Source organism: Apium graveolens, chromosome 3 (genome assembly GCF_009905375.1).
Source record: "Apium graveolens cultivar Ventura chromosome 3, ASM990537v1, whole genome shotgun sequence".
NCBI classification, from domain to species: domain Eukaryota; kingdom Viridiplantae; phylum Streptophyta; class Magnoliopsida; order Apiales; family Apiaceae; genus Apium; species Apium graveolens.
In genome coordinates this window covers 283,831,041-283,842,034 of record NC_133649.1, presented here as the reverse complement: position 1 = coordinate 283,842,034, position 10,994 = coordinate 283,831,041, and the positions used below count along the sequence as shown (strand labels likewise).

The following is a 10,994-nucleotide window of genomic DNA, read 5'->3' as shown; positions in this document are numbered from 1 at the left end:
TTCACGTTTACACTCTTCTACTGGCGATGCCTACGAGCGTGAGCTCCTGTACCACACGCGTGCGCACTTGCTTCTGCTCATTGGCTCTACTATGCCGAATTACAGTGGTTACCGCATGCCTTTGAACCTCCTCCCATTTGTTCGGCACATGGAACACATCAGTACTTACAGCTGGGGCAGTGCATGTCTGGCTTATCTTTACCGACAATTATGCTCTGCCAGTATTGGATATAAGACGGAGCTTTGTGGTTCCATGACTTTATTACAGGTACATATCCACACTACAACCTTCATGCATACTATTATATACATGATCCATGTTTGATACTTAATATTATATGCGTGCAGGTTTGGATCTATGAGCATTGTACAACCTTAGCTCCAATGCAGCGAAACGTTTATATGATGCAACATCCCCGTGCTCTGAAGTATGCTACATTCTGACTACTTCGTTTGATGTTGACAAATGTTGCCACTGAATGTATCGTTAACACAATACATTTTGCTGTAGGTGGATGGTCCCATTGAATGCTACGACTATGCAGACACATTCGTTGCGCGAGATTCGCTATGACCTAGATACCATGTCGGCGGATTCCTTCAGGTGGAGGCCCTACGAGGATTGCGCGGATGAGGCACGAGACATCCCTGCGCTTGAGCTTTCACTTATAAGTGCACCTTCTCCCCTTTTTTACTTGACATGGGTGGAGTGGTGCTACACCGATAGGGTCACTAGACAGTTTGGCTACTTGCAGCAGGTCCCTACCGACTCTCCGCTTCGAGGCCATGATTCTTTCCATAGGGGTCAGAGAGGATGACCTTTGCAGTTCGATAGGGTGCGTGAGCTGTGGGACTCACGTCACAATGCGGTGCTTCAGCCACCAGCTTACAGGCGCACTCAGAGACCTATGTGCGCAGTTCAGTATCCTCAGTGGTTCGATAGAGTCACAAGGCATTTCATGATCAACCCTAGGATGTGGAGGGGCCAACAAGGCTTCCAGGGCTCGCAGGGATACCTACCCGTGGCTGTAAGATTTATATTCTTAAGTCAAGTACCTCCGTTTTTTTCCTTATATGAGTTTATGTTCATACTTTTACATGTTGTCAATGCAGGCTGGGGGCTTGTCCGCTGCCTACCACCAGATTCGGGGTTCGGGCGTGGCTGAGGATGATGCTACTGTGGATGAGGCACTTCAGGATTTACATGGTACATTAGATGCTATATGATTCACTTCTCTTTCACAGAGGCCCCCGCATCCACCTCCTGCTATCCCACGCACTAGCGGTGCTCATGCACGTAGGCCACGTACCGCTTCTCTTCATGTTCCAGTAGCTCCTTTGGATGGTTGGGAGCCTTGGCCTCGCCCATCAGTTGGGGAGGGTTCTTCTTTATACACCTCATCTGCATCAGGTTGGGTGCAAAGTTCACAGGGACATACTGAGCCTACCTGGGACCACTACGTTCAGCGAGAGGGATCCTCTCATATGTCTACTTGGGGTCGTAGTTCCCAACTCCATGATGCAGCGGGCTCCTCATGGGGGCAGATATCTCAAAACCATGCTGCTGCTACATCTACTTTTGGCCACAGTACTCAGAGCCCTTATGCTGTTCCTAGTGCTTGAGCTGCTGGATCCACTTGGGGCCATTCTACTCAGAGTGATTTTCCACAGACTACATACAGTTTTCCACCCGAGACAAGTGGTTCGGGATTTTCTTTTCAGACCCCGACTAGGGGGTTCGACCCGTGGTTGGTACATGACACCTCCGCACAGAGTTTCGAGCAGGGGCGTTAGGTGCATACACCCCATCACATGCAGGAGGAAGATATGGCGGATGATAGTGATGAGCAGGATGACGCTGGTGAGGAAGCTAATACTCCTGTACAAGTGAGGCGGCAGCCCCGTAGAGCAGTAAAAGGGAAAGGGAGGCTATGCCACACCGGCGGGAGGTTCTATGGCTGATCAGCACTGTTGCTCATGTTCCCAGCATTCTCGTCTTTATTATGCCATGTTTTCAGTTTGTATGCACTTTAGACTTTACTTTATGGATTATGGTTACTTTCGGACTTGTTGTATTTTATTATGCCACGATCAAGTCAGTTCCGTTCCCGGTATTAGTATTCAAAATGCTATCTAAACTTAAACAATTTAAAACTTGAGCCAAATGAAATTAATGTTACAAGGGAAGCATTGGAAAACTAAAATGATACATCAATAATAATTCAGCCACGCAATGACAGTAATTGAATGACAATATGGGAAACAGAAATGACAACTCAAATCACATATTTGCAAATTAATTATTGGTTGATGTTGCTGATAAGATTACAGTGGTTGTTGGATAACATTTTAAAATTATATTTGTTGGGGAGTTTACTGTAAGCATGCAAAATAACCTTTACGTTGTACCACTACAAGGCTCATTTTGCCCTATAAATACATCATACTTCATAACTTTAAACCATATATTCAAATACAAGTAAGTAAGGAAAATATTAGATAAGTTCAGAACAGAAAGAAGGGAATGTCAAATAGTTAAGTTGAGATTACTATATACGAATTATAGTATTATCTCAAATACAAGTTCTAACTTGAAAACAGAAGCTTGAAAGTACAATTTGAAAATAACAGTACTTGAAAAATACAACTTCTACATTGAAAACAAATGGTGAATAACTGAGCTTCGGATTTATTAAATTCGAGCATCGTTGATGGTGGTTTCCACTTCCCGGACCTTCTCAATCATCTGAACACGAATCGCAGCCAACTTCTCCTGATAATATGCCCACAATTCCATTTTCATGTCATAGTGTTTCCCACATCTGCTGGCATGTGATGTTTGGACATAGAATCGAGTCCTTGTGAATGGGCAGAGCCAGGTGCTCTTATTTTACGACGGTAGGGACGATTGCTTCCATTACTGACCAGAAAGACACCAAATTCTCCTTTAGGTGCTTCAACTGCGGTATAGGTAGAAGGAGCTGGTACGGAAAAACCTTCTGTATAAGGTTCGAAATGGTGAATTGAGGTAGGGAAGACCCCAGAACCCGATCTACAGCCGAATAGCAAGTCGTACGTTCGAGCTAAACAAAGTAAGCACATTTCCGGCTAGCACACCACTCCCAACGCCTACCGGAAACTTCACCGGTCCACATATTACCTATCTCAGGTTCCACCCCACAGAAACACATTTCTTGCCTCTCCATCACAACAACTGCTAAGATAAATATGTTTGAAAATATAAACTTATGCATGGTAAGAAAAATGGAAACTGCTTTTTATAGGGAAAAATGTAAAGCAACCTTATCCTTTTGGATTCATATCTTATCCCAGCAGATTTTGTGGTCATGACTTTTGATTGGCATCTTATCCCTTTTGATTCAATTTTCAACATGTGATCTGAAATAAAGCAGAAATCACATGCATTGTGATTGTATTAATTTGAGATGACTACTCACTGCGTATATTGAAGTTTTCAATAAATTATTGTAATTGTATAGTCATTGTAGCTCGTGAATGAAATTTGAACAATCAATGTGAAATTGCCCCATGTTCTCGTCTTCATTATGCCATGTTTTCAGTTTGTATGCAGTTTACACTTTACTTTATTAATTATGGTTACTCTCGGACTTGTTGTATTTTATTATGCCACGATCAAGTCAGTTCCGTTCCCGGTATTAATATTGAAAATGCTTTCTAAACTTAAACAATTTAAAACTTGAGCCAAATGAAATTAATGTTACAAGGGAAACATTGGAAAACTAAAATGATACATCAATAATAATTCAGCCACGCAATGACAATAATTGAATGACAGTAAAGCTACATTGAATGATACATCAATAATAATTCAGACACACAATGATAGATTGATATAATATTACTGTAAAGCTACATTGAATGACAGTAATACACTATACAACCCACTGATAAAAGTAATTCAGACACGCAATGGACTAATAATGAAAATCTCACTACAACGAGTAGTCTTTTCAATATTTATTCACGCTCTACAGTTGTTACACAATAACAATATTTTTTTCCTACTTTCACTACAACGAGTAGTCATTTCAGAATAATTGAAGATAATTGCATGTGAAAATATGACAACTGACTGTCTTCATTAAAGGTAGTATAGAAAACAACAATGACAACTCAAATCACATATTTGCAAATTAATTGTTGGTTGTTGTTGCTGATAAGATTACAGTGGTTGTTGGATAACATTTTAAAATTATATTTGTTGGGGAGTTTACTGTAAGCATGCAAAATAACCTTTACGTTGTACCACTACAAGACGCATTTTGCCCTATAAATACATCATACTTCATAACTTTAAACCATATGTTCAAACTGTAGGCATCTTATTACACATAAAATGGATAAGGGCAAAGGGCTGACAACGCCTACAAATGTTAAGAGAGGTATGCGTCAACTAAGTTTAGCTGAATCCGTTGAATGTGGAAGGAAAAAGAAAGCATCCAAAACCACGAAGAAATCGTATGGTAAGGTTAATCAGAAAATATTGGATGAAATAAAAGCTGATAAAATGAAGATTGAAAGGGCCTATAACGATATGTCCCAAATAGAGGAGGAACGTATCTGTCAGGTGGATGAGGTTTACAAAAAATATGACATAATGGAAATCATCCTTATCGAACAAGACGATAACTTAATAGCAAGGTACGTTGTGACTCATCAGAAACACCTACAGATGGAGGCTGAGGATGAAGAGTCTGGTGAAGAGTCTGATGAATATGTCGTTAACCTTGCTGATTTTTAGCAAATAATGTAATTTCTTTGCCTCATTGTAATAGGTTCTTCCCTCAAATATCTTCTTCTTGTCCATCACTGCATTAAACACCCCATTTGCGAATCTCCTCGGAATTAATATAAGTTGAAACAAGTACTGTGTGCTTTTCGAAGGTATTGCACATTTAATAATTCAGAACTTTAGTCACGTGCAAATGTTTTAAATGATTTGACAACTCAAACTATTAAATTCACCTTCGAAATTATTGCCCCAGTTCAAAGTTTAAAGTTTTACCAGTTCTTTTTTTTGACTATAAATATCTGCGAATCTATAAGTCATCATCTCCATTTCACCCCTCTCTAATTTAACATTCTCCACATTTTTAGATTCATACACTGAGGTCATGAAAAGGGCAAGGGACGAGCAAGGTCGGAAATGCGTAACAACGGAAAAGTTAATCGGTATAAATGGACCGAATCTCAGGCACCTACTGATTCTCACAGAGCAAAAATCAGTGAGGTTAAGCAATTTGCCCGAAGAATGCGAGCTATACGCGCTGCACAAGGATTCGCCGTCCGCGACAATGAACAGTTTCTTGGGTACGGGGAAATGCACTTCGACTTTATGAAATCATCGATCCGGTACGAAGATAACATTATTAACAATTTCAACGCTGGTAACATTTCAAAGGAAGAACATGATTATGAATTAAAAGAAATGTCTCGATACTACCACTTCATGGAGGACGAGCTTGAGATGAGGAAAAGGGAGGCCGAGGATGTACTCGCAAGGTGTAGGAGTGAAAAGATACGTGAAGAGGAACAGCAGTGGGATAATAAATATGCTAAGTATATTGTCAAACTTGGGGATTTTTCTCAAGGCCACGATGATGCTGGTATGGCTACAAACATCTGTTATACTCGTCCCGGCCCCGACCCGTGGCCACCGCGTCAAACTCGGTCGAGTAGGCACGCATCGACCCACAAAAATGGGGAGGGAGGTCATAAGCATACCTCCCATCACATTCAAGGGGATGACGAAGAAAATGATGAGAAAGCTAACGAGATTGAAGATCAAGATTTTGATAATTACGTAGTTAATCTTGCGGATGACTAAAAAATTTGAGAGTTCTTTCATTATCCCTTTTTCAGTTGCAATGTACTTCCAACTATATCATTTTCATTATCCCACTTTCCGTTACAACGTACTTTTAAATTCATGTTCCCACATGACACCCTTTCTCCAGTTTCAAATTAAAATCTAAAATGTAACATATACAAATTTTCTGCCAATTACGCACAAACATGCCCTCGCTTACAATTACGCAGTCGCCGCTCAATACACCATTTTCGAGGCTACAAAAGTGTTAGTGATATTAGTTTTTAATAAAAATAAAATATTTGCACAAAATATAGCTTTGCATTACAACACAACCAAAAAATTTGGAACCCACAAATTCTATGGTTATTTACATACGTCCATGCCAAAACATTCACTCACCTAAATATTTTGATCTCATATTGCACGACACCCTTTTTGGAGTTACAAAATTCATATTTAGACGAATTTTTATTTAAATTAAAAAATACACACATAAATTAGGTTTACATTACAAGGCAACAAAAAAAAAATTAGTGAAAATATTTCCCATTTATTTAATATGGAAGTCCAAAAACAGCCCTTCAACTATTTTTATTTCGTTCAAAAACACACTAACACAACTTCATCACGGGAAAAAGAGAAAAAAAAAATTAAAATTACCCCAGAACACCACTTGTTCTAGGGGTTAGTTGGTGTTTCCCAAAAGAAGAGGCGTTCTGTAATATAAATGGAAATTTCTCAACAGGTGTACCAAATAAATGACTTTTTCATTCAACTATACCAAAAAAGTGACGGAGTGTGGCTTTAAGCCTTTTAACACACTAACTATTGTCACCATTCCTTTATATTTACATTCACCATAAACAACACATATCAGTGAAGTTGGTATTTCACCATCTGCTAACTTTACATATAATTCCCAGTGTCCTTTATTTTCTTCTGAGCTTAAAATGTCTGGAACGCACTATGAGTTGGCCAATAATTGATGCCGCTAAGTTTTGTTTATGATTGCTTAATTGATTTTTAGCACAGCTTTTTGTAACCCAAAGTTTGCTCAACCCTCTTGCTGGAGATGTCTTTATCCAATTTTTTTGTAACAGCTTTGAACATAAGGCTTTTTATATCCTGGAGCCTTGCAAGAGTAAATCGAGTTTCGCTGGTTTACATGAGTTTGTCAGATTCGAATGAGATTATCTTGCCAGACACCATGATTTTTAGGCATTTCTGTGGTGATATAGGTAATCTCGTCGATGGTAGCTTATAGAATAATGACTTGAACTCTTCCTGAATCCTGGTTGCATCAATGTTTGTGTCGACAAACAAGGAAGATGATGAATCGTTCAGGGCCACACTTGCTCAAATGATCTTTCATGGACAGGTTCCTCTTGATGTCACTTTTGATGTCACATTATGATTCCAAGTATGCTGGCATGGTATGTGGTCACAGTTTTACTTTCTAATAAAAAGCATTTCCACCCATTTGGATGTATTGATTTTTGTATTGGAAATGTTTTCACTGTCACAGGTTGTTGGTGTTGAAGAAGATAACCTAATCATCTTTCATGAGAAACTAAGGTATTAATGGCTTCATTTAACAGTCAAAGCGGATAACTAGCAGTAGTAAGGAATCTCTGTAATCCCAGTTTTTAGGATGACCAATAGATTAATCTAATATTTCGACAACAAAAAATGTCATTTATAATCTCTCTTTTTTCCTTAATTCTTAAAACTGGTCTAGTCAAGAGCAGTCGAGTAATTTATGTAGTTTTTACTGGTTCTTATACTTGGTTGAATTCCTGTTTCCATTTCAGCTGTTAAGATCTCTTGTTTTCAGCATCTTTTGGTTATCCTCTGTACTGTTGTGTGATGTTTTGGTTGAGTTTATGATATGCCACTGGTGAGTTGTGACTATGTCTAAGATAATGACTCTTCAAATTGTCTGCTGCAGACTGGACAGCCCTCAGGTATGACAATGCAGATTAGTGATTGCATTATAGGATTCTTATGAACAAAATCTTGTATTTTTGTTTTTTATAATATTAATTGTTATTTTGTTCGCAGCCTATATAGTGCAACAATTCTACCGTCGAGCCCTCAGCAAGGAAAACTTACTGTCAAGCCAGATTTGCTATTCGAGGACCTGTCCACTGTTGATACTTTGGCAATATTTCTCTAATAATCAGATGTTATAGCAACTTCATTAATCGTGCTGATGTACATGCAGTTGGAAATTTGGCTTCTTGTTGGTTGATGATTCAGGCACCTCCTCTCTGGGTCTAGTCTGCCTGAAATTCAACAACACAGTTGACGAAATTTTGGAAGGTAGGATCAACCCGACCCAACTAGATCCCCTTGAACCAAGCTCACTCCTGCCAATGAAGCTGTTTTCAAGGATCTCTCTGGTAAAGTTTTTTCCCATCATATTCTACCAATATCAACTAAGGAAAACAATAAACAAACTTGTTACCCACTTCCCAAATACAATGCCTAACCATGTTAACTTCTCAGTGTACAATGCTTCTACTGTTGTACATCCATCTCTCAGCTTCTTGTGCAGTAATACTTGGTTGAATTCATAATTTGGGTGTTTTACACAACATGATATGACTAGTTAGGGACATCATGATGAGAGTGGCTGCCCCTACAGGAATATGCTTAGATGAAATATTCTAATCACAACAAATGCACCAGTTTATTCATACAATAGAAAACCTCTGGACAGGCCTTTTTCTAAGAACCAGTTCAATTGTATATAAATCCTTAGGAGGACTACAAGACACATGCTTTTGAGAAGAGACTCCCAGCAAGACAAAGAAAAAACTAGGATTACTAGCAAAGTACCAGGACAACAATACTAAAACAGGAAACTAGCAGACCAATCAATTGATACAAACAGTGGGATTAAGCAGTTGACTGAACTACGAAAGCAATGCGGCCACAACAGTGGGCATGGTTTTTGAAATGAGAAGCAGCGTCTCCATATGGGGAAAGGGTCCGATTTTCTGATTTTCTTCCGCTCCCAAAGTGTATGCAGCGGGTTGCAACGGATATTGGCCTCCGCACCATTTCCATTTTCCGGAATCAAGTATACAAACATCGAAACCACCATTTTCATTACCTCTTGCTACCGCTAGATTATCCTCAAATGTTCCTAATCCGAGCCAAGATCCTTCTACAACATCTTGGCTTGAAAATGTTTTAACGATCTCAAATTTCTCCTTAACGAAATCAAAAGAAACCACTCCTCTAACAACGTCTAATTCAATGTCTTTCACTAGCCAATGGAACTTTTTACCAATACAAATAGTTGATACCCCAAAACAAATTTTCAGGGGAACAATAGGTGTCTCCAAGAGTACCATCTTCTTATTAATATCATCATAAACAGGCCAACCAAGATTTAGCTGAGTCCACCTACCCTCTAGTGAACTATAAACTTCAATTCCAATCTCCTGTGATTGAACTATTCTTACAATTTTAAAATTAGGGCCCAGGCAACCGAAACCAAATATGTCTATAGACTCTAAATCAAGTGGAAGAGTTGGTTGTGGTATAAAAACAGTAGTAACAAGTAGAGGATTCATCACTTTAATCACAATTTCATTCCAATGGTAAGAAACATCACAAAGCCGTCCATTGGAGGAGCCAACAAAAACTCTGTCAACAGCAGGATCTTTTCTTTGATCAACAGCTTTTAGTATTTCCCTTTGACTTGAGTAAATGACATATTTACTCAAGTCAGAGCTTTCATAATCAATTATGAAACCTTTTGGAGAAGCTTTTGAACTTTGGATTTTAAGATGTTTTGAGGAGAGGTATGACAGATAATCCAATCCCATAAAAGGGACAATGTCAGAAATTTTTATAGCAGGGAGCCTTAATATTATCTCTTCAATAACATCATCTGGAAAATCTTCAAACTTTTTGACTTGGTTTTGTGGAAATTGAATCATAGCTTTCCTATCGGTATTCATCATCAAGAACTCCAGAATAAAGAAACAAATGAAAATTGTAAGTGGGAAAGGAAAGTATCAAGAACAGAAGCACAGAACAACTACAGAAATGGGTTTCAAGATTCAAGAAAGAATTCATGAATTCAACTTATGAATTCAAGAACTCGAAAATTTGAAGAACTGTTTTGGAGAAAAGAGTTGAGGAATTGTAAGTAATTACTCTAGGGAATATTTTGTAATGATTCAACAGAAAATTAAGAAAACAGAAGAAGAATGGTGAATTGGATACATGAAGCGACAAGAAGGAGATGATCTGCAGAATGAAGAACAAGAAGCGGAAGCTTGTTTGAAAGAGCTCACTTTATATACAAATGGGCTTGTTTTTGGGCTTGGCCCGTTTACAGTACTAGCTGGATTGAACCGTTGGTAAAATTGTGCTCTCTTTTTTTTTTCTTTCTATTTTCGCTAAATAATTGTGCTCTTTTTAAATACAAGATTCCTATTATTTTAATATTATTTTTAAGTTATATTTTTTAAAAAATCTAAAATAATTATACGTAAATATTATATTTTTATGATTAGGGAAAAACTTTAATTTTAATGTAGGATGTACATTTCTTATGTTTTCAATGCAATTTCTCCACAAATATTTCATGTCATTTCCAACAAGAGATTTATAAAAAAATTTAAATCCGAATTCGGAAAATATGTGTCATGTGATTCAGAAAATAATTAAACAAAATCCGATCCGAATTTTTTTGGCCCAAGTGTTTTAATGGACCTAATATTTTTCAGATAAATTCGGCTCGGCCTAATCATGAAAAAAAAATCAAATTTTAATCTAACTCACCTGAATTCGATAAAAGCCTACGAATTTAGGTCTAACCCGAATTTTAAATCTGGCTCGTATAAAATTCACATTTTTTACTAATATAAATTTCCGAACTACTTGTAATTTTTGCACTGTAATTTACAATTTACGTGAAATTCTTAATATTTAGTTTTATGACTTAATTATACTTTAACTATTGAGTTTTACACAGAAGAAACTGACATTGTCCATCGACATTTAAAAACGTACATTTCAATTATCGATATTTACATTTTTACGATTAGCGATTATTAATTACGATATTTACATCTTTATATGAACCATTTTTACGATTAGCGATTCTTAATTACAGTTA

At 37.7% G+C, this 10,994-nt stretch overlaps 1 protein-coding gene and 1 long non-coding RNA gene across 2 annotated transcripts; one reads left to right on the top strand and one right to left on the bottom strand.

Annotated features, from left to right (window-relative positions):
* The first annotated feature begins 6,760 nt into the window (after positions 1-6,760).
* On the top strand, positions 6,761-8,742 carry LOC141711092 (uncharacterized). Its single transcript, XR_012571214.1, has 4 exons — positions 6,761-7,287; positions 7,380-7,429; positions 7,666-7,818; positions 7,916-8,742. It is a non-coding gene; the product is annotated as an uncharacterized LOC141711092 (long non-coding RNA).
* A 30-nt stretch (positions 8,743-8,772) lies between these two features.
* Positions 8,773-9,807, bottom strand: LOC141715096 (uncharacterized). The gene has a single exon (XM_074518580.1). The coding sequence runs from the start codon at positions 9,805-9,807 to the stop codon at positions 8,773-8,775; it is 1,035 nt and encodes a 344-aa protein (XP_074374681.1).
* Positions 9,808-10,994: the final 1,187 nt, after the last annotated feature.

What these genes read in the sequence shown, in the direction of transcription:
- LOC141715096 (XM_074518580.1), bottom strand. Translation starts at nt 9,807, where the DNA reads ATGATTCAATTTCCACAAAACCAAGTCAAAAAGTTTGAAGATTTTCCA.